Source organism: Lissotriton helveticus, chromosome 7 (genome assembly GCF_964261635.1).
Source record: "Lissotriton helveticus chromosome 7, aLisHel1.1, whole genome shotgun sequence".
Taxonomy (NCBI): Eukaryota; Metazoa; Chordata; class Amphibia; order Caudata; family Salamandridae; genus Lissotriton; species Lissotriton helveticus.
The window spans coordinates 560,496,382-560,520,774 of NC_136068.1; the positions used below are offsets into that span (position 1 = coordinate 560,496,382).

Consider the following 24,393-nt stretch of genomic DNA (forward strand, 5'->3'; position numbering starts at 1 on the left):
TCTAGTATATGTAGGCGCCATCTTATAATGGGTTTGATTTAACGTGAACCCTTATAACGGATTCACAACAAAGTCAGTATCCCGTTATAGTTATCTCACTACAATTAAAGACCATAATTGTTAGGTCATATGGTAGTTAGTCGGTATTATTATTAATAAGGTCATATTGTAGTTAGTCGTCACTATTATTAATAAGATCCGAATTATTGGGCTAGTTGCCCGTAAAGTCTTGGTTTGTTTTTCATTCTCTCAGTATAATATGGATTATTGTAACATCTAGTCATAGTTAGTAATCTTTTGAACCTGCAAGCCACAGGGGTCCTCAGGTATACCACCACCTTTCCCCATAATCATCTTAACTTAACATCCATCACATTTAAGTGTTCATCGTAAAAAGACAATTACGAGAGATAGTAGGTTAGAACTCATAATCAATTCAGTTTTTGACCTCATAGGTCAATACATCAGTATGTGCTAACCATGTGAGACATTATGTTTTCTCATCATATAGAGTTCTCAGTGTTGGGAGACATTTATCTACACAGAATAAAGAGCAACTGACACCAAGTATCTTACTTATATTTATCTCTACTGTTATCCCTACACTTTCAGTTCCCTAAATAGAACTCATACTCATGGTCAACATTGAGGCCACACTCAACCGCTTTCAGTCTAATTAACCAGAGTACCTCACGCTTCCTCAAAGCTAACAATCTATTACCCCCTCGTGGGTCTGGTTTAATGTGGTCAATCCCATGATAACAAAAGACATGTTGGTCCTTGTTCTCAAAGTTCTGAACCAAGTGTGACGCAATCGGGTATCTTGTATCTCCATTCTTTAAGGCCCTAAAGTGTTCAGCAATTCTATCTTTGAGCCTCCTCTTGGTACTCCCCACATAGATTTTACCACACTTGCATGAAATCACATATACCACGTAGGTTGTGTCGCAATTTATAAACATACCAATAGTATATTTGCCAGAGTTATTATATTCAAAACACAGTATCTTCTTCATCGCCCATCTACATGATATACATCTTCCACATTTGTAGAAACCTTTGAAGCTGCTCAACCAATCTGCTTTATTTTGTTTAGTCGGATAACTAGGACTCAACATGTTCTTCAAAGTTGTTCCTCTTCTAAGCTCTAGAGCTGTCATCCAAATTATCAGAAGAGAGCTATACCTTATGGTGAACTAATTAGAGCTCGACGTAATTGCTCATCAGATATTGAGTTTGAACAAAATATAGTAGATATGTCATCTAGATTCTCTAATCGAGGTTACAAACAGAATGTAGTTACTAAAGCTGTATCTAGAGTGAAAAAAGTGAAAAGAGAGACTACATTGATCAGAGGTGATAAAGTAGGCAGAACAGCAGATCAGAAGGTGAGACTAATCACCAATTATGGGATGGACAGCTCTAAGCTATTTACTATTTTGAACAAATATTGGCACCTACTTTATATAGATAACGATTTGAAACCGTTTATTTATGAGAGACCCAGTGTGACATTTAGAAGAGGAACAACTTTGAAGAACATGTTGAGTCCTAGTTATCCGACTAAACAAAATAAAGCAGATTGGTTGAGCAGCTTCAAAGGTTTCTACAAATGTGGAAGATGTATATCATGTAGATGGGCGATGAAGAAGATACTGTGTTTTGAATATAATAACTCTGGCAAATATACTATTGGTATGTTTATAAATTGCGACACAACCTACGTGGTATATGTGATTTCATGCAAGTGTGGTAAAATCTATGTGGGGAGTACCAAGAGGAGGCTCAAAGATAGAATTGCTGAACACTTTAGGGCCTTAAAGAATGGAGATACAAGATACCCGATTGCGTCACACTTGGTTCAGAACTTTGAGAACAAGGACCAACATGTCTTTTGTTATCATGGGATTGACCACATTAAACCAGACCCACGAGGGGGTAATAGATTGTTAGCTTTGAGGAAGCGTGAGGTACTCTGGTTAATTAGACTGAAAGCGGTTGAGTGTGGCCTCAATGTTGACCATGAGTATGAGTTCTATTTAGGGAACTGAAAGTGTAGGGATAACAGTAGAGATAAATATAAGTAAGATACTTGGTGTCAGTTGCTCTTTATTCTGTGTAGATAAATGTCTCCCAACACTGAGAACTCTATATGATGAGAAAACATAATGTCTCACATGGTTAGCACATACTGATGTATTGACCTATGAGGTCAAAAACTGAATTGATTATGAGTTCTAACATACTATCTCTCGTAATTGTCTTTTTACGATGAACACTTAAATGTGATGGATGTTAAGTTAAGATGATTATGGGGAAAGGTGGTGGTATACCTGAGGACCCCTGTGGCTTGCAGGTTCAAAAGATTACTAACTATGACTAGATGTTACAATAATCCATATTATACTGAGAGAATGAAAAACAAACCAAGACTTTACGGGCAACTAGCCCAATAATTCGGATCTTATTAATAATAGTGACGACTAACTACAATATGACCTTATTAATAATAATACCGACTAACTACCATATGACCTAACAATTATGGTCTTTAATTGTAGTGAGATAACTATAACGGGATACTGACTTTGTTGTGAATCCGTTATAAGGGTTCACGTTAAATCAAACCCATTATAAGATGGCGCCTACATATACTAGATATAAATAAATACTTGAAGAGGGTACCCGCGCTAAATACTATTGTTGGATACTAAAAGGGTAACTCGAACCTATTAGAAGATGGCGCCCACAGGTATTAGTTGAAAATATCACTCTAAGATGGCACCCGCGCTTAGTACTATAGTTGGACACTACAAGATGGCGCCCTTGTTTTTCTACTATAAATTGCCACTCCAAGATGGCACCCGTGCTGAACGCCAAAGTCGGAATACTCCGGACTTACTGATGGTGAGCACGCGACTAGAATATGACTTTGTAGTTACTTACTATAGTGGTTTCAAAGTTTACAAGTTTATCCTGTTATTTTATCTTACCAGACACGGACACGTGCATTAACTATTTAAGAACACAAGAAAGACGAGAAGACTTATAAATAAGCTGACACAGTGATATAGAAGTATAAGGTGAGAGACAGGCAACAGATACATGTAGTTTGCTGATACTCTGTCAAAGTTGGTATATGTAGAATCAAGAGTACTGATTGCGCTGTGACTTTACTTTAGGTAGTGACTTGGTCAATCTGCGACTTTTTGGAACATAATCTACTTGGATGTTGGAATTTAGAATACAAGATAATAAACTCATTACAATCTGGTGAGTGTCACTAGCGGTTCACTTATAATTATACTGCCTACATTGGACCTGGACTGGCTATCATTTGATTAGTTTAGCATCGTGTATTTAGTACCTGACAGCAGTATTTGTTATTTTCACTTATAGATGGGGAGATATATTTTTTACGAATAGAACAATACCTGACAACTATCGAGTTCACTACATATGGTTAAATAAAGTGTGGATTCATTTTGGAAATAGGTGAGTTTTAGACAAGTGATTTTTTGTGATATATTAGAGAACCTGTAAGCTAAGGGTGTTATCAGGGACCATAACCTTTTACTCTATATAATTTTTTGCATATGACTCATATGTATTACAGCTTGTGATGTTTTGTAATATAAATGATTTGCATTAGAACAATGTGGCTAACACGTTTTTGGTATATTTGGCACTTCTTTATGTAACCAAAGTGTTAATATTTGGAAAAACGTATTGGACCCAATTTGAGGTCGGAGGAACTATTAAGCATGATTAATAGTTAGATCATATTGGAAAATGTATATACTAATTTCATGTTACTTCTAATGAGTGTAATTCAAGACTGACTGTGTGTATTTGGGTTGCAGCCCTGAGGAAGTCACTAGTCCTGAACGGACTTGACGAAACGTGCGTTGGCTGCAAATAATCATTTGATGAAAATTGGATTGAATTGGAAGGAACATTGGACATTAAAAGATATAGTGAAAACTATATAAAGACTCTTTGATATGTGATTGAGTGCTCGGAAGATCACAGTATTTCTCAAAATGTTACCATAAATAAACTCAGATTAGATCTCTGATCCATTGCATACTTTGCCGACTGTGGATTAATGAGACAATCTGACCTTCTCAACTTGAACACCATCTGTAATTGTTGAATGAAACACTTCATTTTACTCTTTCTTTGTTCCCTTGTTTGAAATGACTGTGAAATATATTAAGAAAGAAGGACTGGTTTACGTTTACAAGTACATAAATGCATGATCTTGTAGAGTCATAATGTAATGGCCATATTTTTTAAGCTATTGACAAATGGAAGTTTGGGAAGACATATGCAAAAGTTGGTTCCGCAGTCATCAAAGGGTTTACTCACATGAAGATTTTCATGGGAATAAACCCTCTTGCAGTGGCTGGAAGGTGACACAAAATGGTAGTTCCAGTGCTGCAATGGCCTGTGAGTTTGTGCAAACCCACAAAGTTAAACGCTGAAGGACATTCACGAATTCCTTTCACAACTGTTCCTACAATGGAAAAACTTAAAAATGTACTTGTGACAAGACAGGCCTCGAAAAATCATAAAAATTTTAGCAAACCTGCAGGTCTAGTGACTTGAATAATTACATAAGATGTTCTATTGTGATTAGAAAGCACTATGAGTAAATCTGTATAAAGATTATTAGGGTAACATCCTATTGCTCAAACTGACCTTTAGCAAAAGTTTAATATGATTTTGGTGCAGTTTTATAAAGTGTTTTAAACTTTTATTGTGAATTTCATATGTTTTGCATTTTATATTCCTGAATCTTTTTATGGTTCTCTGAACCGAAATAAAGTTATTCTTGACTTTGCTTGACTTGAATAATCTTCTTTACCTAACTATAATGCTCTTGACCAGTGGTTCCCAAACATTTTTGACCCGTGGCTCCCTTGACCAAATTGACAGTTGACCGTGGTTCCCCATCATTTTTTTACTGGTGGGTAAGGCAGCACACTATGCTAAGCACAGATTTTTAGCTTAAGTGTTTTAAGCCATGCCCTTTATTACATCGGCCACGCCCCTTTGAGATCCCCCCCAGTTTTTTTCATTCCACTTAAAGCCCTGCATTTACATAAATAATATAGGTGTAATGTGCATGCTCGTCTTGGAATCAGGGCACTCTATATTTCGTTAGTGATTAGAAGAGCACTGAGTTTTGAGCTGTTTTAGTTGTTCTTATTTGTAAATGTAAAGATTTTCGTCTTTTTCCTCAAAATACTGTAAGGAATCACTGTTTACAAGTTACTAATAATCGCTTTCGAAAACTTCACTTACTATTAAATGGACACACATGGCAGCACTCTACATTTCCTGAAATTGTTAATTATGAGTTTAACTTCCCCCCCGGCATTCTACACTTCTGTGGCAAAACATGCGTTTTTTTTTACCAATCCAAATATTGAAAAGTAGTATGAACCACCCAAACCTACAAAAGAATTTGTAATGCAAAATACAGACAGAGTCTAGCAGAGACACTCATTTCAGAGATGCGGCCATGGCGTTGACGTGTTTGTACACCCTTTTGAGTTGTAGCAGCAAAAAGAGATCGTAAATCTATCTGTGAGGCAGGCATTAAGTTGGACAAATGTTTTAATTTCTCCTATTAAAACTTTACATTTGTGCTATATTGTAGAGCACCCGTCCCTTGTTTGAAAAGTTTCATGTGTTTTTAAGCCTTTTATTTTTACTGGATGGGTAGGTTTCTAGTATAAAACGTATGCTGTACATTATGCTGTACATCGTGCAGGGGGTTTAGCAATTCTCAAACAGCGCCAGTGCTGGGAATGAGATTACAAGTGTGATCTATTTTCTGATATGAAGCCCTGCTTTCTCCCCCAGCACAACTCAGTGCTGCAACTATGTTTGTTGCACTACATTGCACTATTAAATAGCCTGCGGTGATCGATTTACAGGCACCACGGAGGGCCCGATTGTGATGCGTGTTGAAGGTGGCATTTCTTTCAAACCCCCCACATCCTGCACGGCGCCCCTGGCTTCTCATCACGACGCACCGGGGTGCCGCGGCGCACACTTTGGGAACCACTGCTCTTGACTCATAAACTGGTCTCAAATTGTGTGATCCTGGGAAAATATTTTATTCCTCCAAGCTGCCTTTATCTTCATTATCACATATGAGAGTTCCTTCAAATATGTGAGTACAGCATGTCTGCTGTACAAAAAACTCTTTTGTTTGATGTAATAGAATAAATGTTTGCTGCAGAACGTAGTCCACATATAGGCTACACACGACCCCTGACTTTTTCTAAAGCATGATGTGGTAGGGCAATGTTAGTTACAAACAGCACATTTCCCTTTGAAATGGCCACCAGATTTACCACTGAAATGCAGTTTTACTGATAGAACCATATAGTGTACAAACAAAAATGTGTGGAATTCGAATTTTAGCAAATATTTATCATTTGCACATCACCTAGTTAAAATGTTCAGATTTGTTTTAATCCTTTTAAAATCTTTGTTTCCATCACACTTCAGAATTGAAAAAAGGTGCTTTCATAACTGCTGTTATTTTGAAACATTTGTAAAGTACTTTTACAACCTATTTACATTTTGTATTAAGAAACTGACACCTTGCATCCTTTCCTTTCAGACCTTGTAACCAAGAACAATTGTCACACAAGTGACTTTACAAAAGCCTCTACATTTGCAGTCTGAAAAATAAAAGTAAACACCAATCTTCAGGCTAAAATAAGCATAATTGTTTAGAAGAAATAACTTACATTTGACTTCTGTCTTGGAAGGCACAGCAAAAGTGACTAGATAAAACTAAGATTGAAAGATAGCTGTAATGCTCATTCACTTTATCAATAAACAGTACAGCTGTTCTTTGCCATTTTGAGATCCCTCCCCAGAATGTCCATTGGGCCATAAATAGAACTCACCCTGATATAATCTAATTTGAGTATGGTTAGATTTTTAGAGGTGTGTGAGAGCAGGAGTAACTTTTTTACAAGGATGTGAAACGAGACACCCTCCAATAAAAAGGTACGGGTGTGGGGAAAGGATTGCCCCAATGGGGAAAAATTATCCCCCCCCCCTCCTGTTTTAACAAGCAAATTTGGTATTGGTCTTGTAAATTGCTGTAAATTGTAAATCTGCTCCAATACGAGATCATAGACCAGCACATGTACTCTTGCTATTTCTTTTAACAATGCATACCCTAGATATATTTTTTACATTTTGCCTGTAATGTTGCCCTTAATAGGTTTGCACTGATTATTATTACTATTATTATTACTATTTAAATAGTGCTGTGCCTCCAACACTTTATTTATTAAGTGATGCGTTAAGAGAAACAGTATTTAAAGTTGTCCTGAAATATTTACATGTTGTTTAGCAAACCTACCTGTAACCTTTGTCCTTTTTTCAAATTGCAAATATTATTTGGTTACATCTTATTTTGGAAACATTCACCAATCTTCTAGTGCGCAGCATGCATTTTCACATAAAAAGAAGCACTTGGGAACATAATTAGCCACAAACTATTACATGTTGAAACATGTGTACATCTTTTTAAACTGGATCCACTGCTAGTAAGACAAACTGACCTTACAGCTGATTATATTTTCTTACTTAAGAGTGCTTGTCCTAAAAGTAAAGTTTTGCTATTTTGAACCACACATACAATTTCAGACATTTTATACAAACAGATGCTTATCCTGCCAGCAGACAGTCCTCTTTCACACAACCATGCAGAGGGTACTAGAATCTGTCAGGCAAATATTTCATGCTTGGTGGCTCCTGTGATTCTGTCATATTGTCCTCCTATGGGCTAGTGTTTAATTTGAGTCGGTGGTTGTGGGTGGGGCCCACATTTGTGAAGACCTACACTTAAGGGGTCATTAGGATGGCGGATGGACTTGAGTCTGTCTGCCATCATGGTGGTGAAAGAGACCGTCTGCCATGCATGCGGAGGTCTTGCACACCAGATTAGGATGCGACCGCCATCATGGCGGTCGCATCTTGCCATTTTACATTGCGGAGGATGCTGCTGACTGCGATTCCAAAAAGGCAGGATGTGCATTTCACAGCACAACGTGGCAGGCACCACACCGTGCCTGCCACATAGTGCTTTGAAATGTAGGAGGGTACCATGGGTATCCCCCAGTGCACCCACACCTACCCCAACACAAGGGGGCCCGCAATGAGCCCCCGTAACAAATCCCCACCAGCCTTTCCATGGCGGTATCGCTGCCATGGAAAGTCCGGCTGTAGCCAGCATCCTAATTTGGTGGATGGTGCCTGCTAGGCACTGCCACCATTTTAGGCTCTCTGGGCCGTCCACCAGGCAATCTGTGTAATTGCTTTTGGCGGTCCCGTGGCGGACGATCTTTGCGTCCGCCACGGTCCGAGTGAGATTCCCAATGCCATGATTATGTGGCGGGGGAATACCACGGTCTTATTGCGGAAGGACCGTCACCGCATGGCTGGCAGTGACTGGCCTTCTGCAATCGTAATCGGCCCCTTAGTTTTCCTCAACAAACATAGATCCACAGCAAGAGAGAGAAAAACACAAAATGAGAAAGAGAAGAGGAAGTGAAAGTGAAAGAGAAAGACCGAAAACAGAGAGAGTAGGAGAAAGCAGGATGAAAAAGAACGCTGCAAGAATGAGATAAAGGTCAGGGAGTGCCTGGTGGTGGGTTTAAAGAAGGTTAACTGATAGAATATCAATGACAAAAGCATTGATTTTAAAAATATCGAAAAGAAATATAGAATACCAAAATAACGACTCCCATTACCACACAGGTAAGTATAAAAATATTGAATAAAAAATATCGATGTAAAAAATATAGATTTAAATATATATATATATATATATATAAAACAATATATATATATATATATATCAAATATATTAAATAATATGAATTGTAACTAAATAAATTAAATTTAATATACATTTTAACAAAATATAACAAACACACCTAATTAAAAAAAAGAAACACACGAACATCATAATGTATACATATATATTTACTTTAAAATTATTAATAAACTATTATCTTTAATTTATTTTAAAACTATTAAAAAATATTCAAACTTACATTTTCCAATACAACCAGTACAACAGTAGGGAAAGTGTTGGATAGCAAAATAATAAAATGTACTAGTCCAGCTCCAGTAAGTGCAACAGTAGGGAAAGTATTGGATAGCGGAGGAGTAAAAATTACTATTCCCACTCCAAATAGTGCAATGGTAGGGAAAGTGTTTGAAAGCGTAGGGGTAAAAATTACTATTCCCACTACCAACAGTGCAACAGTAGTGAAAGTGTTGGATAGCAGAGGGGTAAACATTACTATTCCCACTCCAGTGAGTGCAACAGTGGGAAAAGAATTGGATAGCGGAGGGGTAAAAATTACTATTCCTACTTCAGTGAGAGCAACAGTATGGAAAGTGTTGGATAGTGGAGGTGAAGAAGTTACTATTCCCACTTCAAAGAGTGCAACAGTAGGGAAAGTGTTGGATAGTGGCGGGGTAAAAATTACTATTACTAATAAAAATTCTTTTAAACTAGAAAATATTTACAAACAAATACATTAATTAATATATACATGTATTTATTGTATTTCTTACCCTTTAACACCATACCAATAACAAAACACTTCAACATTTCTAATGACAAGTATTCCAAAATTAACATAATTAATAATCAATGTTAAAAAGATTATTAATAAATAAAAACTAATAAACATTAATTGACTACACTCACTTTCACACTATGATATCTACAACACACACCTAAATTAAACTCTTAAATAATAAAAACGCATTAAAAAATGATTTATAAATTAAAAACTATTACTATTGACAACTAATATTAAAGTAATTAAAATGTATTTAATACCCACCCTTTACCCCTTTAAAAGTAAGAACAGATAATAGAATTGAACAATTACCCAAAATACATATCAAATAATTAACATTAATTACCAACTTTATATTAATTAATTAAACACAAATTACTTCCCACCCTTTACTCCTATAAACATCAAAAACACAGCTAAAATAATTACACAATTACCATAATTAAGTACCAATTAATGAATTAAAATGAATTACCATCCAATTATTAATTCATCAATTAAAAATAAATTACTTTCCACCCTTAACACCTATAAACACCACAACTCACACCTAAAATTAATTACACAATTACCATAATTAATTGCCAATTAGTTAATCAAAATTAAATAACAGCCAATTAATAATTAATCAATTAAAAATAAATTGCTTCCCACCCTTAACACCTATAAACACCACAACACACACCTAAAATTAATAACACAATTACCATAATTAATTACCAATTCATTAATTTAAATTATTTAACAACCAATTATTAATTAAAAATAAATCACTTTACACATTTAACACTATAACATCTGAATTAAACAAATATTAATGAATAAAATATAATCAATACATTTAATATATTTAAATTACTTCCCACCCTATTCACCTATAAACCCACAGCCCACTACAAAACTAAAAACACAAAATTCAAATGTTTTTTTATTAATTACTAAAAATGTAACACAAATATTAAAAATACAAACAATTCTTATACAAAGAAATAAAACACATACATATAAAATAAATACTAAAATACATAGCATTTATAAACAAAGCATATTTTAACAGTTATATTTTTGCAAACGATATTCAACACTTCGATATTTTTAACATCGATATTACTTACCTAAAATTGATATTCTTGACCACAAGAATCTGTATATCGATATTTCTGACCCACGATATTTGCAACTAGATATTTGTGCAAGTCTCTGCACCTTTAAAGAAGCATGAGGTGGAATCAAGAGTACATAACCTTGGTATTCAGCAGTCCAACCTTCGATAGGCTGGCTGCAGGTTTCTGAGCAAATGTCTGGGGCCTGACCCTTTTTTTTTTTTTACAAATTAAGCTTTGGATGGGTCCCAGCACCCGTACCAGAGCTATGTGCTCCTGTTTGTTTTCTGACTCGGCTCGATCACTCAGATCCAAACTAGACAAAGATCTCTTCTCAACTTGCACATGCATAGTGTAACCTGCCAAATATTGCCATCTTATGCTCGGTGAATGGTTGCAATCTGCCCTTAACAGTCAGATATTATTCAGAGCTTTGCTGACACAAATGTTTTGTGAATTCTATTGCAAATCACAAAGCTAGATGAGAGTCCCTTTGCCTCCTCCTTCCCCTGGTGATGTGCAGGATACATCAAATCATTCTCCTGAACAGACCATTCCATGTCCTATAGCTTCCTCCTCTCCAAGGCAGGTCATTATATGGAGGGTCAGATCATTTTGGCAACAATTCCGCCAATTCAGCAAGATCCTCTGTCACTATGTCTTCTATGTGCTGTTTTTAGTGCCTAAACTGCTCTTATGCTTGCACAAATTAGATGAATCTATTATACAGGAACAAATCCCCAGCTATTGCACATACACCCTCCCGCCAAATGCAAAATGGCATGTTCACTGTCTGAAAATACTTAAGGAACCAAATGGGGATGCACATTGAAAATGGGGACTTCTTCAGTACTCTGTGCCATAGCAGTGCTGTCTGTCAAACTAGGCAAGGTGCGCTTTTTGGGACCCCCGTCCAATTGTCCCATTGTAAACCACTCTGATAATGTGTGGTGCACACAGAATCCAGTCAAAAGATCTTCCTTCCAGTTAGGGCCATTTGCAAACCAGTGAGCTGCATATGTTGTAGTTGTGCTCCAGCATAGTACAAAATGAAATCAATGAGTCCATACCCACCTTCCACCCAAGGGAGTAGATTATGGCATCTCTTCTTAATGTCCTCTCCAGAAGTTTATTTTTCATCTATCTATCTACGATAGCTTCTCAAGAGTGACAGCAGAAACCCAGTGGAGCACATGCAACAAGTTACTTTAAATGATCCGTACAAGATATTGATGAGTCATGTGGTGCAAGTAGTGTTCTTGCAGAATATGACCCAAGCACACAACCTTTTAGTTTTGAGGTGTGCATTTAAGATTTGTGGACCCATTCCACTTTGCATCCTGAGGCTGCAAAATACATAGACTCACCTTGAGTCTCTACAGCTTTGCTCTCATTAACGATTGCCCCTTTGTTAAGTTATTGAAGATGACTTCTCTTTCAATTAGTTTTGCTGTCACAAGATTTATTCAGGCAGCTCTGAAGGTCAGAGTGAATTTGAGAGAATGAAAGTTTGCCTGTGACCTTTAAATGGAGGGATACCAAGTTGCCGCTATTTTATGTATTTTTGTTTTAATATGTAAATACTTGCATGGAGAATATGATTATATATTGTTTGCCTTTGTAACTGATGATTGTTTGATATTGATGGTTTGCTAATGCTGTTGTTTGAATTGTATGGATTTCTAAGTTTTTTAACCAAAATAATCTATCTGACATACTGACTGATTAAGCCGTTTTGTGTACCCCAGACATTTTTTTATTCTGTTAGTGGTTTGTGTCCCCACAATGTCTGCTAGAGAGCAGTTTCAAGCATTTATTTACACAGTCAAATGCATAGAGGTATTATGTAATTGAACCCTGTAACAGGATCCTTTGTGGATTGTCCCAATTGTAAAGAAATCTAAGGACTGCCTTCTGCTGATCGTTCAACCAAACATGTACCACATAAAATGTGTGGACATCATTGCCCTGTCTACTCATATGTACCGATTACATACACAGTACATGATATACTGTAATAAAGTAAATTCACTCTATGCATAAAAAGTTAATTCACCTCAGAAGTACCAGTATGTAGTTCTCTAAGTCTTCCCCTTATCAATATGCACTCAACTGCATCAGACATAAAAGCACTCTCAGGTGGGATACATGACGTTTCATTATTGGTGCCATGACTACATTTTGTGAAATATACCATCTGTGTGCGCCTCCCCCTCACTTGATTCAGTTTACCAGATGGAAGTTAGCGTATGGAACACATAACAGGACACTCCTTTTATTTAATGCCTATTTTTAAGAAAAACTTTTTCTTCCTTTTTTGGCAGGTCACACTGATCATTTGTGGCATTATTCAGATCTTTCTTGGAATTGTTCATGATGTTGGAGACACATTAAGACATCCTCTCTTTTTTACCGGAGCACCAGAGTGGTCTGGGATACTGGTAAGTGATTGAGGAGGCAAGTCACTTCCTCAAAATGAAGTCTGTATGCTCAGAGGAAAAGTGTTTTAATGGTACATGGTTGTGTTTATATTCTCTAATCTCTACGTTATATTCTCTACATTTCTCAAAAAGGGACATTACCAGACAGTAGTGTTCCCATTTCCCTTTCTTTAAGGTAGAGTTGTGCGATATTAGCCCATGGTGGTTATAGCAATGCCACCTTTTGATGTTAACTACTGTGTATACAAATGATCCCCAATTACATTTCAAAATATGTCATGTGCAAATTTATCTGGTATGGAAATCCTGAAAATCACGTCAGATTGGTCTCATGGACTTAATAATTGTAAAAGGAATGAGGGGGTTCTTTCAGTGGTTATCAGTTAACTAAATGATATCACATTCACTGGTGTTTTGTTGCATTCAAAAGATCTGAAAGTCATTCTGTTGCCCGTTCAACAGCTTTAAACCACTGCTCATCATTACCTCTTCTAACTGGATGTTGACAGGTGTACATTTTGATAGCAGAACTCACTGCATAATTCTGTGATAAAATCCAGTTTATTAAAACACTGACAGCAAGTGTATGAGTTTGAGGAAGCAGTGGTGTGAGTATGATTGAAGTTTGTGTATGCGAAGGAGTGTTAGAATTGTTATCTGGTATTTGTAGTGTGAATATAAGTATGAATCGGTATCCAATCTCTTCCCGCGGGGATGGCAATCTGTGGAGTTTAATGAGGCATTAATACACTCCCCAAACTGCACCTCATGGGCAGAGCGAGCTAACCAGTACTCCTCCAAGGTCATGGAGGCTGTTACTACATAACTTTTTTAAATAAAGCCAAATATTGCATTTTAAAAGACAATTTTCCCATACATTTACTAAATGCTGTAGGCTCTGATGACCCACTCATGAAGTATTCCAATACTTTCATGGTTTACCAAGCAACTCTGACCTTCTCCAGGGGTGTTGACTTTATCATTCATCATTTATCCCATGAAAGGTTTGAAAACATGGTGCATGGTGCAGCAAAATACCTCAAATGTATTTGTAAATATTCCTAGGCAGATCAGAAAATGCAAATTTTTCTTAGCACATGCTGTGTTATTTTTCAGAGCATCATTTCACTTTCTCTTACTTTTTTCCATCTTCCCCTCACAGAGAAAAATGTAAGAAATCCAAAATCTCTCAATCACATATAGTAGACATCGGAGCTAGGAAGATTTTATAGGCACATTTAGAACTGCTAACAGTGGACAACAACAGGGAGTGCAGACACGTTCAATCAATCTCACAGAAAATATCTGTCAGCAACAGTAATTATCATTCAACCATCAGTATTAGACATATATTTGAAAATAAAAACAAAATGTTACCCTCGGCAAAGATGCACTCTCAAGACAGGTATTTTATTCAGAACAGCAAAATCAGCAACTTCCAATGAATTAAAAATATGTGGCCTAACACGTTTTGGACTAAACAGTCCTTGCTCTTAGGCAAATGCATAGCAGAGACATCATTGCAGCCACCTGATTGCCATTAAATACAATTTCGCCCTCCTGGGCCTCCCTAAGTTCAACAGATGCATGATGGTGACAGTAGTTCTGCTCAATACAATTTACACTCAGTGGGTCAGCCTTCGCTGACGTTTCAGATAATGCCAAAAACCTAGAGTGGGCTAATCCAATGTCTCATTACTGAGATACCTGGAAATTATTGGAAGCTGTTGATCCCAAAATTTCGAACAATCAAAGTCATTCAGGACCCACTGGAATCTGTGATGGTGCTTCCTCACTGCCAGACTAGCCGTAATATGTGAAACCAAAATGTTGCCCTCAGCAAAGATGCACTCTCAAGACAGGCTTTCACCTTTTATTCACAACAGCTAAATCAGCATCTTCCAAAGACGTAAACATATGTGGCCTAACGCGTTTCAGACTAAACAGTCCTTGTCCACAGGCTAAATGTACTGTGAAGTAGAAACATCATTGCAGCCACCTGATTGCCATTAAATGCAGTTCAGCCTTCCTGGGCCTCCCGTGAGTTCAACAGATGCATCATGGTAACAGTAGTTCTGCTCAATACAATTCACCCCAAGGGTCTGCCATTGCTAACATTTCAAAAAGATAAAAGTCAAAACCCTCGCGTGGGCTAATCCAATGTCCTGTTACTGGAATTGCTGGAAATTAATGGAACCTTCTGATCCAAAAATGAAGAACAATCAAAATTATTCAGGACCCACTGGGATCTGCCGTGGTGGTTCCGCACAGCCGAACTAGTCATAATATGTGAAACCAAAATGTTGCCCTTTGCAAAGATGCACTCTCAAGACAGGCTTTCACCTTTTATTCACAACCAGCAACTTACAATGAATTAAAAAAATATGTGGCCTAATGCGTTTTGGACTAAACAGTTCTTGTTCACGGTTCACTGACAAAATCTTGACCCTCACAACATCAACCTACACAAATATTAAGACACTCATATTGGATGCAAAAATATCGACTACCTATACTCACCATTGAAAATACAAAAATATTGTATAAAAAAACCGATACCAAAAACATCAGGTACAAACATATCGTAAACATAAATATTGTTAAATTTAAATAAACATGCAAGTTAACTAAAATATCGACATTCACAATATCGACAACATAAACATCTCTCAAATATAATTAATTTTTAACCAAAACATTAAATACACACATTTAAATATATATATAAACACATATACAAATGGAGGAGCTACGCGCCGGTCCAAGATGGCTGCGTGAGAGCTCGGCTCCGTCGACCCCTTCCTCCGGCTCCAACACCCTGGCCTTAATCCTGCTATATCTCCCCGCTGCCTGACAGCGGTTTGAAAGCAGTGCACTTTGCCGTGCTCCTGGTTCCTCTGCGGGGTACGGAGCCCGAGATACGCCGTCCTGCGGCTTGCGGCCTTCCACCAGCCCGAGCCGGGGGCTAAAGTGTGTGCAGTGCCCGGCTCGGAAGTGATTACCACTGGGGCTGACAACTGGAAGTTGCCGGTCCGGCCCCGGAGCTGGTCTGCGGGCAGCCGGCGGCCACGAGAAGAGTTGCAAACAATCGGAGGGGGACCGGGACTCTCCCGTGGGACCCCTTGCCTGGAGCTGGGGCCTGGCCCGCTTGGACACTGCGGGATACCGGTGAGAGAGGCGCAACTACAGCTTGTCCTCGCAGCAGGAGCTGTGTCAGGGGAATCCTTGACTGGGCGCTGGATGCGGAATGCAAGTTCACTGAGCGGTGAGGCGGTATTCTGGCAGTGGTCTCAACGCGTTTCGGACCTGTTCGGGCCGGCCCCCAGGGATCGGAGGATCTGACTGTGCTGTCCCGTCCACGGGGGCCGTGTTGTCGCCACATCGGACTGCATAGGTGTGGGGCATCCCAGACTGTCAAAGTCAATTTTATTGTATAAAATTATTAAAAATCATTACAAAAATGCATGTCGGCCATCATAAGACATAAAACACTTTTTAAAATTTTGGCAATTAAAACTGTTTGTCAAGTGGCAAGGTAAGTGTCAAACGTTTCAGTTTGGAGGTATAGTTCCAAGGTCAGCTTGCTGTAAGAGAGATTGGGCTTTCATCATAAATTTGACCCCCCTGCAGGCCAACATAGGACATGATCCATCTAGCCATCGGATTACGGCTTGCCTACAAGTCCGAATGTTCAATTTGTTAAAAATGTTCTTTAAAAGTCGTCTCCTCAGGTCTTTAAGTACAGGGCACACACATAGTAAGTGCGTTAGGGTTTCATTTCGGTATCCACAAAGACGACAATGGGGGTCAGTATGGCAATTTTTCCAGGTTGGTAGCAAGTCCTTTGAGAACTGTAGACCTAGTCGATGTTTTATATATCTTTGTTTTAACGAACTGTTAAAGTGGCTTTCTAAGTAGGTCTGTGATTTTATCCAAGAATATGAATTAATCACAGTCCACCCGTGTCGTCTTTTTGCGATATTCATCTTGTCTTCGAGGTAGGATTTCCATTTTACCGCATTGTTTACAATTTTATCAAAAGTGGATCTATCTGGCTTCGTGTCCCAAGTTTCTTCAATTCCTATGCAATTTAGGGATTGAGACAGGTAGCCTCCCCAACTGTTTGAAACTTGCTGTTCCTGCTGGGTTTCGATTTCTTTCCAGCACAGGTTGTCCAATGAATTGGCTTCAGACAAGCGTGTTTTATGGCAGAGTTTCACAAAGGTTCCCATACTGCGAAACTTCTGATTTAGAAGGCCAAATTCTAGACGGACCTGCGCCGGAGCCGACGAATTTGGTAGATTTAGGACTGCCTTGTATACTTTTGTTTGTAGGCTGTTTAACAGCCCTGCTTCTTTGCCGCACCAGGTGGCCAATGCGTATGACAAGGTTGGTAAGGTTTGAGCTTTTATTACTTTCAGCAGGTGTGTATAATTTGGACAACTTAGTTTCTTTTGTAATTGCCGGTATGCATAGATCAAGGACTGTGCTTTTGCTTTTAGGTCGGTTTTATGTTCTTTGTTCGTCGGCCCTCGCCCCATTTTCTAACCTAAGTATTTGTATGATGTTTCCTCCTTTATTGGAGAACTATTTGCATACCATTTAAATATTTGCTTTTTTGGATCCACAATGCGAACAACTTTAGTTTTATCTTTATTCAGTTCCAGGCTTTCGTGCTCCAAATAAGTTGTCAAATTGTTGATCGATCTTTGCAACCCTATCGGTGTTTGGCTCAGAACAACGATGTCATCTGCATACTGCAGGAAAGGGATAGGGATTTTTGACATGTGAGGTGGATGGCATTCCCCGATCTCCATGTGGTTGACTATGTCTGCCATTTACAGGTTGAATAAACTTGGGGCCAGTACGCAGCCTTGTTTTAGGCCCTGTTGTGTTCTTATTTCGGCCGTTACGCTGCTACCGTCTCCCAGTTTTACTCGAGCCCAGGTGTTGCTGTGCAGGACTATAATAGCCTCCAATAACTTCTTCGGGATACCCCATGATCTTAGTTTTTCCCATAGCCGGGATCTGTTCACTTTATCAAAAGCTGCTCGCAGGTCTATAAAGCAAGCATACAGTCTTGTTCCCCTTTTTACAGCTTTTTCTTTCAAGAGCGCCAGGGTTGTCAAGTTTGTCAGTGTACCCGTCCTTGGCCGAAAGCCAGTTTGGAACATTGGTATTATGTTTGTATCTTCCATCCAGTCCTGAAGGAGTGATAATAGGCATGATTCATATAGTTTTGCCTCGACATCCATTAGCGATATCAGCCTGTAGTTCCCTGGCTCATTGTGGTCACCTTGTTTAAAAATGGGGTGAATTATGCTCCCGGTCCAGGATCTTGGTGGTTTGTTCTGATTGTAGACTGCATTAAAGAGTGGAGTTAAGTATTCTGCCCAAAATTCAGGTGAATATTTAAAGATAGCATTTGGAAGCCCGTTTGGACCCGCCGCACCCTCTTTTTTCAGGCGATTTATCTTGTCTTTGAGCTGGTCTGTTGTTACTAGGGTGTCGGTCACGGCATTCACTAGTTTTTCTGATTTGCTGGGCTGTGAGTGTTCAGGATTGTTCTCATTTCCACTACCCAAGGGTTGCTTCAGCTTGTCTCCTAGTGCATTAGCTCGTTTACCTATCAAGTTTTCTGCATGTTTGCTGTTTCTAGTGCATACTTTGCACTCCAATTTACAGTATCTTTTCTCACCTCCCGTCCTGTCGCTGAACATCTTTTCGACATGCTGGGTCCATATACTTTCTCCAATACCTGCCTCCTGTTTTAGGGTGTTCCCCCTTGTCAGATTATTGATAATACCCCAAAATGTTCTGGCATTTTTGTGTTTGCTAGCGATTAGTAGGTTAGTCCACATTTCCTCTTGGTACAGTGTTTTTGCGCTATACAGCATGATCTTATATTTCTTTCGCATAGTTTTCAATTCCGATTTGTTTTTGTTTTTTCCACTTTTTATCAAAAGTGCCTGTTTGCGGACTTCTCGTGCAATTTTTCTTTTTTCTTCCCTCAGGGTAGTTGTGTACCAAGGCTTTTTGCCAGTATTGAATTTTATTGAATTTTGATGTGTTCGTGGAGGGTTTCTTGTTACTGTTTCACATAGGTGTTCCCATGTTTTTACCAGATTTTCTTTTACTTCCGGTGTTAAACTACGCAGTTTATTTTTGAGTTTATCCATTGTTGGTTTTAAATCCTTTCCTCTCCATTTTAGTTTACGTAGGTTGAATTTTTCAGTATACTGGATGACGGTGTTTTGTTTTTCCGTCTTGGTAACCAACATTAACATTTTAGTAATTAGAGGGAAGTGGTCACTTTCCACACGTTGCTCCACTGAAAATGCACTCACTATTGATAACAGGCTGTTGCTCAGTATTGTGAAGTCTATTGATGACTTTCGGTTACCGCTTAAGAAGGTTATAGGTATACCACTATCCCCACTGACTTTCTTATTTAGGATAAAAAGGCCCAGTTCTTCAAGAGCTTGCATTGTTTTGTCATCTTTTGTTAGGTTGCTATTAAAATCACCTGATATAATCATGGAGTACGTCTCATGAGTGATTTGCAAAGCCCTGATCAAAGTTAGTAAAGTAATCAGTTTTTCATTTTTCTCCTTCTTTTCCGGATGAACATAAACGTTAAGCAATAGAAGATTACAGGAACTTGAACCTGAGACCAACTTTCCCGTGAGTTTTATTACTTGAATCCAGTTTACCATAGAGTCTACTTTTTCCGTATGCCATCTGTGTTGTTGGGCGATGAATGTAGATAGGCCTCCTCTAGGGTGACCAAAGTTAGAAGGTTTTTCGGCGAGGACGTGAAATTCGATATATCCCGGGATGGAGATTTGGCGCAGGTTCCAGGTTTCTTGTAGCAATATTAGGTCATGTTGATCCAAGAAGTTTGCAGTTTCGTGGTCATGACACAAGCTGTTGAAACCATGTACGTTCCAGGAACAGAGGCTGATCGTATGCGGTTTCGCTGCAATGGATTCCACTTGATTATCAACTATTATCCGTTGGTTTGACGTGGTGTCTTTTCCTAAGTGACTCGTCGTGTTAGGAGCATTTTTTGCTCAAGGCCGAAGCCACCCAGGTCCAGTCAGTTGCCTGTTCATGGGCGCCTCCTTGAGCCACTGCAATTTCGTGTCCCAGACTGTTTCGAAGCACTGGAGAGACTGGCGGCGGCCGCTGTATCTGTCATGGGGGGGGGGGCAGTTCTTCGGCGAGACCCGGTGACAAAGCGCTCCTGGTAGGGCTGGTCCCTGGAGAGGCGGTGGGACTTTGACACCCACGCCGTGGCGAGGCACCCTTGGGGGTGACGACTGCGGAGGAGCAGACATCTGCTTACAACACTGCCAGGCCCGGTGCCATTGCACATCTGCCCTCCCCTACTGCACCCCTGGCATCATTGATGAGGGGCTGCACGAGCCTTTCGGCCCTGCACGTTGATACCATAGGAGGGTGAAACCTGGTGTGTCTGAGGACCCGGAGTGGCTGGTCAGGTGTTTGGGGAGTGTGCCGCCACCCTGTGGGGAGTCCTTGGGGGTGCCTGGGATGTGGCGCGATTTCCCACCAGGTGACGGTGGTGTGTAGACTCTTGCTGGCTTTCACTTGGGCTTTGGCGGGCCTACTTCCGGGCATGGAACCGTGCCCCGCATTTTCTGGTGACTCAGTGGGATCCGTGCATTGTAGTGGCGAGCTGCCGACGCCGGGATGGTGACCAAACCAGAGACCGAGAAACACCTGCCCAGGTCTTCCAAGTGGTCAAAACAAATCCAGTCGAATAAGCTAGACCGCTACATGTTGCCCCGGGGGTACACTACGGATTCGAGACAGCCTCAGTTGGCGGGTGTGGCTCTTCGGAATCCGCCATGAAACCGACGCTTACTGATGTTATGGCGGCCGTCAACGGGGTCCGGTCATCCCTGGGTCAGAAGATGGAAGCATTGGACAATAAACTTGACACCGTCACTATAGAGGTAAATTTGACACAGGCAGATCACACTAAGGCAAGTGAGAAAGCCAGATCGCTTGACATTAAGACCAATAGCTTGATCGATGATATGGCTTTGTTGCAGCAGGAGGTGCGTGACCTCAAGACCTCTCGGGAATTGACTAATCGGAAGCTCGATGAATACGAAGGGAGGGCCAGGCGCAATAACATACACATCCTCAGGGTGCCTGAGAAATTGGAGGGCCCGGCCCCCGACTTGTTCATTGAAGATCTTATCCTCAACCATCTAAAGCCCAAGGGACTAGGCAACTTATTTACTATCGAGCATGCCCATAGGGTGCCTGGGGGGAACCCAGGCCTGGGGCCTCCCCCCCGCCCGATGATCTCGAGGGTGCTGAACTTCCGTGACCGAGAAGCGATCCTGCAGGCGGCGCGCACGGGGGCCCCCCTGCAATATGAGAACGCCATGCTTTCCTTTTTCCCCGACTTAACCCAAATGGTGCAGAAACAACGGCAGAGTTTTCTCCTGGTGAAAAAGAAACTCAGGGACAAGGGCCTAAAGTATGCCATGATGTTCCCGGCTCGCCTACGTGTGGAGGTCGAGGGGAGGGCCTGGTTTTTCGACATCCCAGATGTTGCATCGGACTGGATAGACAGCAGTTTCGTGGACAGTCCGGAGGGGCGAGACGGCGGCGGAGATGGTAGCCGGCAGGAGCAGGAATGAGAGAAGCCGGCAGAACTTTTACACTGTTTTGCTATGTCAGGTAGCGGGGTAGATCCGCAGCTATTTTCATGCTATAATTCGTTGACTATAAGACAGCTGTGGGTGACCCCAGGTTTTGGGGATGTGTTCTTGGGGCTAGGGGGGGCGGGGCACTGGCCTCCTCCTCATCACTACCATTAGTTAGCTCGTAGTTGGGATGTTGGGCGACAGGCACACTGCTAGTTGGGGTTGGGCATTGGCCATGTGCAGGGGTGCAGGGAGGGAGGGTGGGGCATGGGATACTTGTTTTTTTTTTGGTTTTGAGACTTTATTGTCTGAAAGATTGTTTGCAATGTGTTTTTCTCTTCTTTTATCTTTTTGGATATCAGGGACAAATGCTCTGACTGTATTGTTTCCATACCAGTTAAATGTCGACCGTTAGACGGGGATTGGGGATAGGCGTGCTCAGCTGGGATGTAAATGGCCTTGGGGACAAAATCAAGAGGGGAATGGTCAGTCAGCTGATCAGACGGCACGCCCCAGACGTGGTGCTGCTACAGGAGACACATCGCATTGGTAATGTTGCATTGGTAATTGTTGCATGGCCCTACACAGAGGGGGTTATAGACTGGCAGCACACGTGGGTTTTTTCCACGGGGTCCAGAGGTGTCGGGGTCCTGGTGAAAAAAATCAGGCCACGTGGTCTGATCAGCGAGGTCGGTATGTCGGCATATCGGGGCTGTGGGAGGGGAGGACCGTCACCGTAGTTTCCATCTATGTTCCACCCGGCCTCCAATCTGATACCTTCCGCGACCTGGGTTCTATTTTCCTGACTCTGCCATTGGGCCTCCTTGTGATGGGGGGAGACTTTAATACGCTGGTGGACGGGGAGGTAGACCGGCATCCGGCCGGGCCCTGAGACTGGCGCAGAAGTGGCTTCCCGATTTCTTAAAAATGACGAGACTAGTGGACGGACGGAGGGTGCGAAATCCGAGGGAGGTGCACTATACACATGTGTCCGCAGCACACCATAGTCTGTCCAGGATAGACTACGTGTTGGGGCCAGCTTCACAGGTGCATGCGGTTCGGGAGGCTCAACACTTGGGGAGGGGCATCTCAGACCACTCTCCGGTTTGGCTCCGGTTGGAGTTTGCCCAGTTTGATGTGGGGAGAGTTGCCCCTATCAGTGCATGGCACCTGAGGGACCCCACCATTAAGAAAGAAATAGTCAAGATCTCTGACAGATACTTCCAGGAAAATGCAGGTACGGTAGACTCGGCACGGACCTTGTGGGAGGCGTGCAAGACCATCGTTTGGGTTGAAGCTTTATCCCTGATCGCGGGAAAAAAGAAGGATCGGCAGGCAGAAATGGAGAGGGCAGAGGCGGAGGTGGTGAGATTGGAAGCTGAGGTATCTAGGGTGGCGATCCCGGAGGGGCTTCACCAGCTTAAATTGCGGCAGGATGAGTATAGGGGCCTTGCTGGGGACAAGGCTGCAGCGCAGTATGGCGAAACCCAAAGTCGGGTATACGAACACGGAGATAAAGCTGGAAAACTGATAGCGTGGCTCGAAAAGGGAGAGTGGGCAACGCGGCTTGTACTAGAAATTCAGGGAGAGGACTCCAGTATGCTCACGGACCTGCAGGTCGTAGCGGATAGGTTCGCAGAGTGCTATAATGTGGTGTATACCTCGGCTGGGGTGTACGCGGAGGCAGATAACTGCGCAATGATAAAATACATCCAAATGCCCACGTTGTCGAAGGATAACCGGGAGTACTTGGAGTTCCCCATCACGGACGATGAGGTGGTGCAGGCCATTAGAGGAGTATACTCTGGGAAGGCCACAGACCCGAATGGCGGTCCCGTAGAACTATATAAATTGAGCACCAACAAGCTTGCCCCATTTCTCCGTTGGTAGAAAGCAGAAAAGGGGGACAGCTTCCATAAGACCAGCGGGTGGCAAACATAGTGGTTATCCATAAGGTGGGTAAGCCGAGGATGCTCTGCTCGTCGTAGAGACCTATCTCGCTGTTGAACGCTGAGCCTAAAGTCCTGGCTAAGCTGCTGGCGACGAGATTGGCCAAGGTTATCACCACCTTGATACACCTGGATCAGTCCGGCTTCATGCCACGCCGTAACATGGCCCTTAATCTGCATCGGTTGCATGGGGAGCTGGGTAGAACCCCGACAATTCAGGAACCAGCGGTACTGGTATCCTTAGATGCCACTATGGCATTTGACAGGGTGGAGTGGCCGTACTTATTCGCAGTACTGGAGAAGCTGGGTTTTGGCCAGAGTTTGCGAACTGGGTGCGCCTCTTGTATGCCCAGCCCTTGGCCAGAGTAGTGGTGAACAATCGAGAAGTCCGCTGGCTTTCTCCTTGGCAGGGGCACGAGACAGGGATATCCCCTGTCCCAGCTCCTCTTTGCCTTGGCCCTGGAGCCCTTGCCAGCTTGGGTTTGGTGGGATCGCGAGATCCGCAGACTACGATGGACGTTGGAATGGGAAGACAAAATCTCACTATACGCTGATGATATTCTGCTCTACCTTACCAA

The 24,393-nt window shown here is 41.2% G+C and overlaps 1 protein-coding gene across 4 annotated transcripts in view; it reads left to right on the forward strand.

Moving 5' to 3' along the window:
• Window positions 1–24,393, forward strand: part of LOC144768740 (membrane-spanning 4-domains subfamily A member 4A-like) — a 416,021-nt gene that overhangs the window by 149,680 nt on the left and 241,948 nt on the right. For all 4 annotated transcript variants that reach the window (XM_078652626.1, XM_078652627.1, XM_078652624.1 and 1 more), the window contains one exon: window positions 13,066–13,182. In XM_078652626.1, coding sequence (XP_078508752.1) covers window positions 13,066–13,182 — 117 coding nt within the window. The remainder of the gene's footprint in view (window positions 1–13,065; window positions 13,183–24,393) is intronic.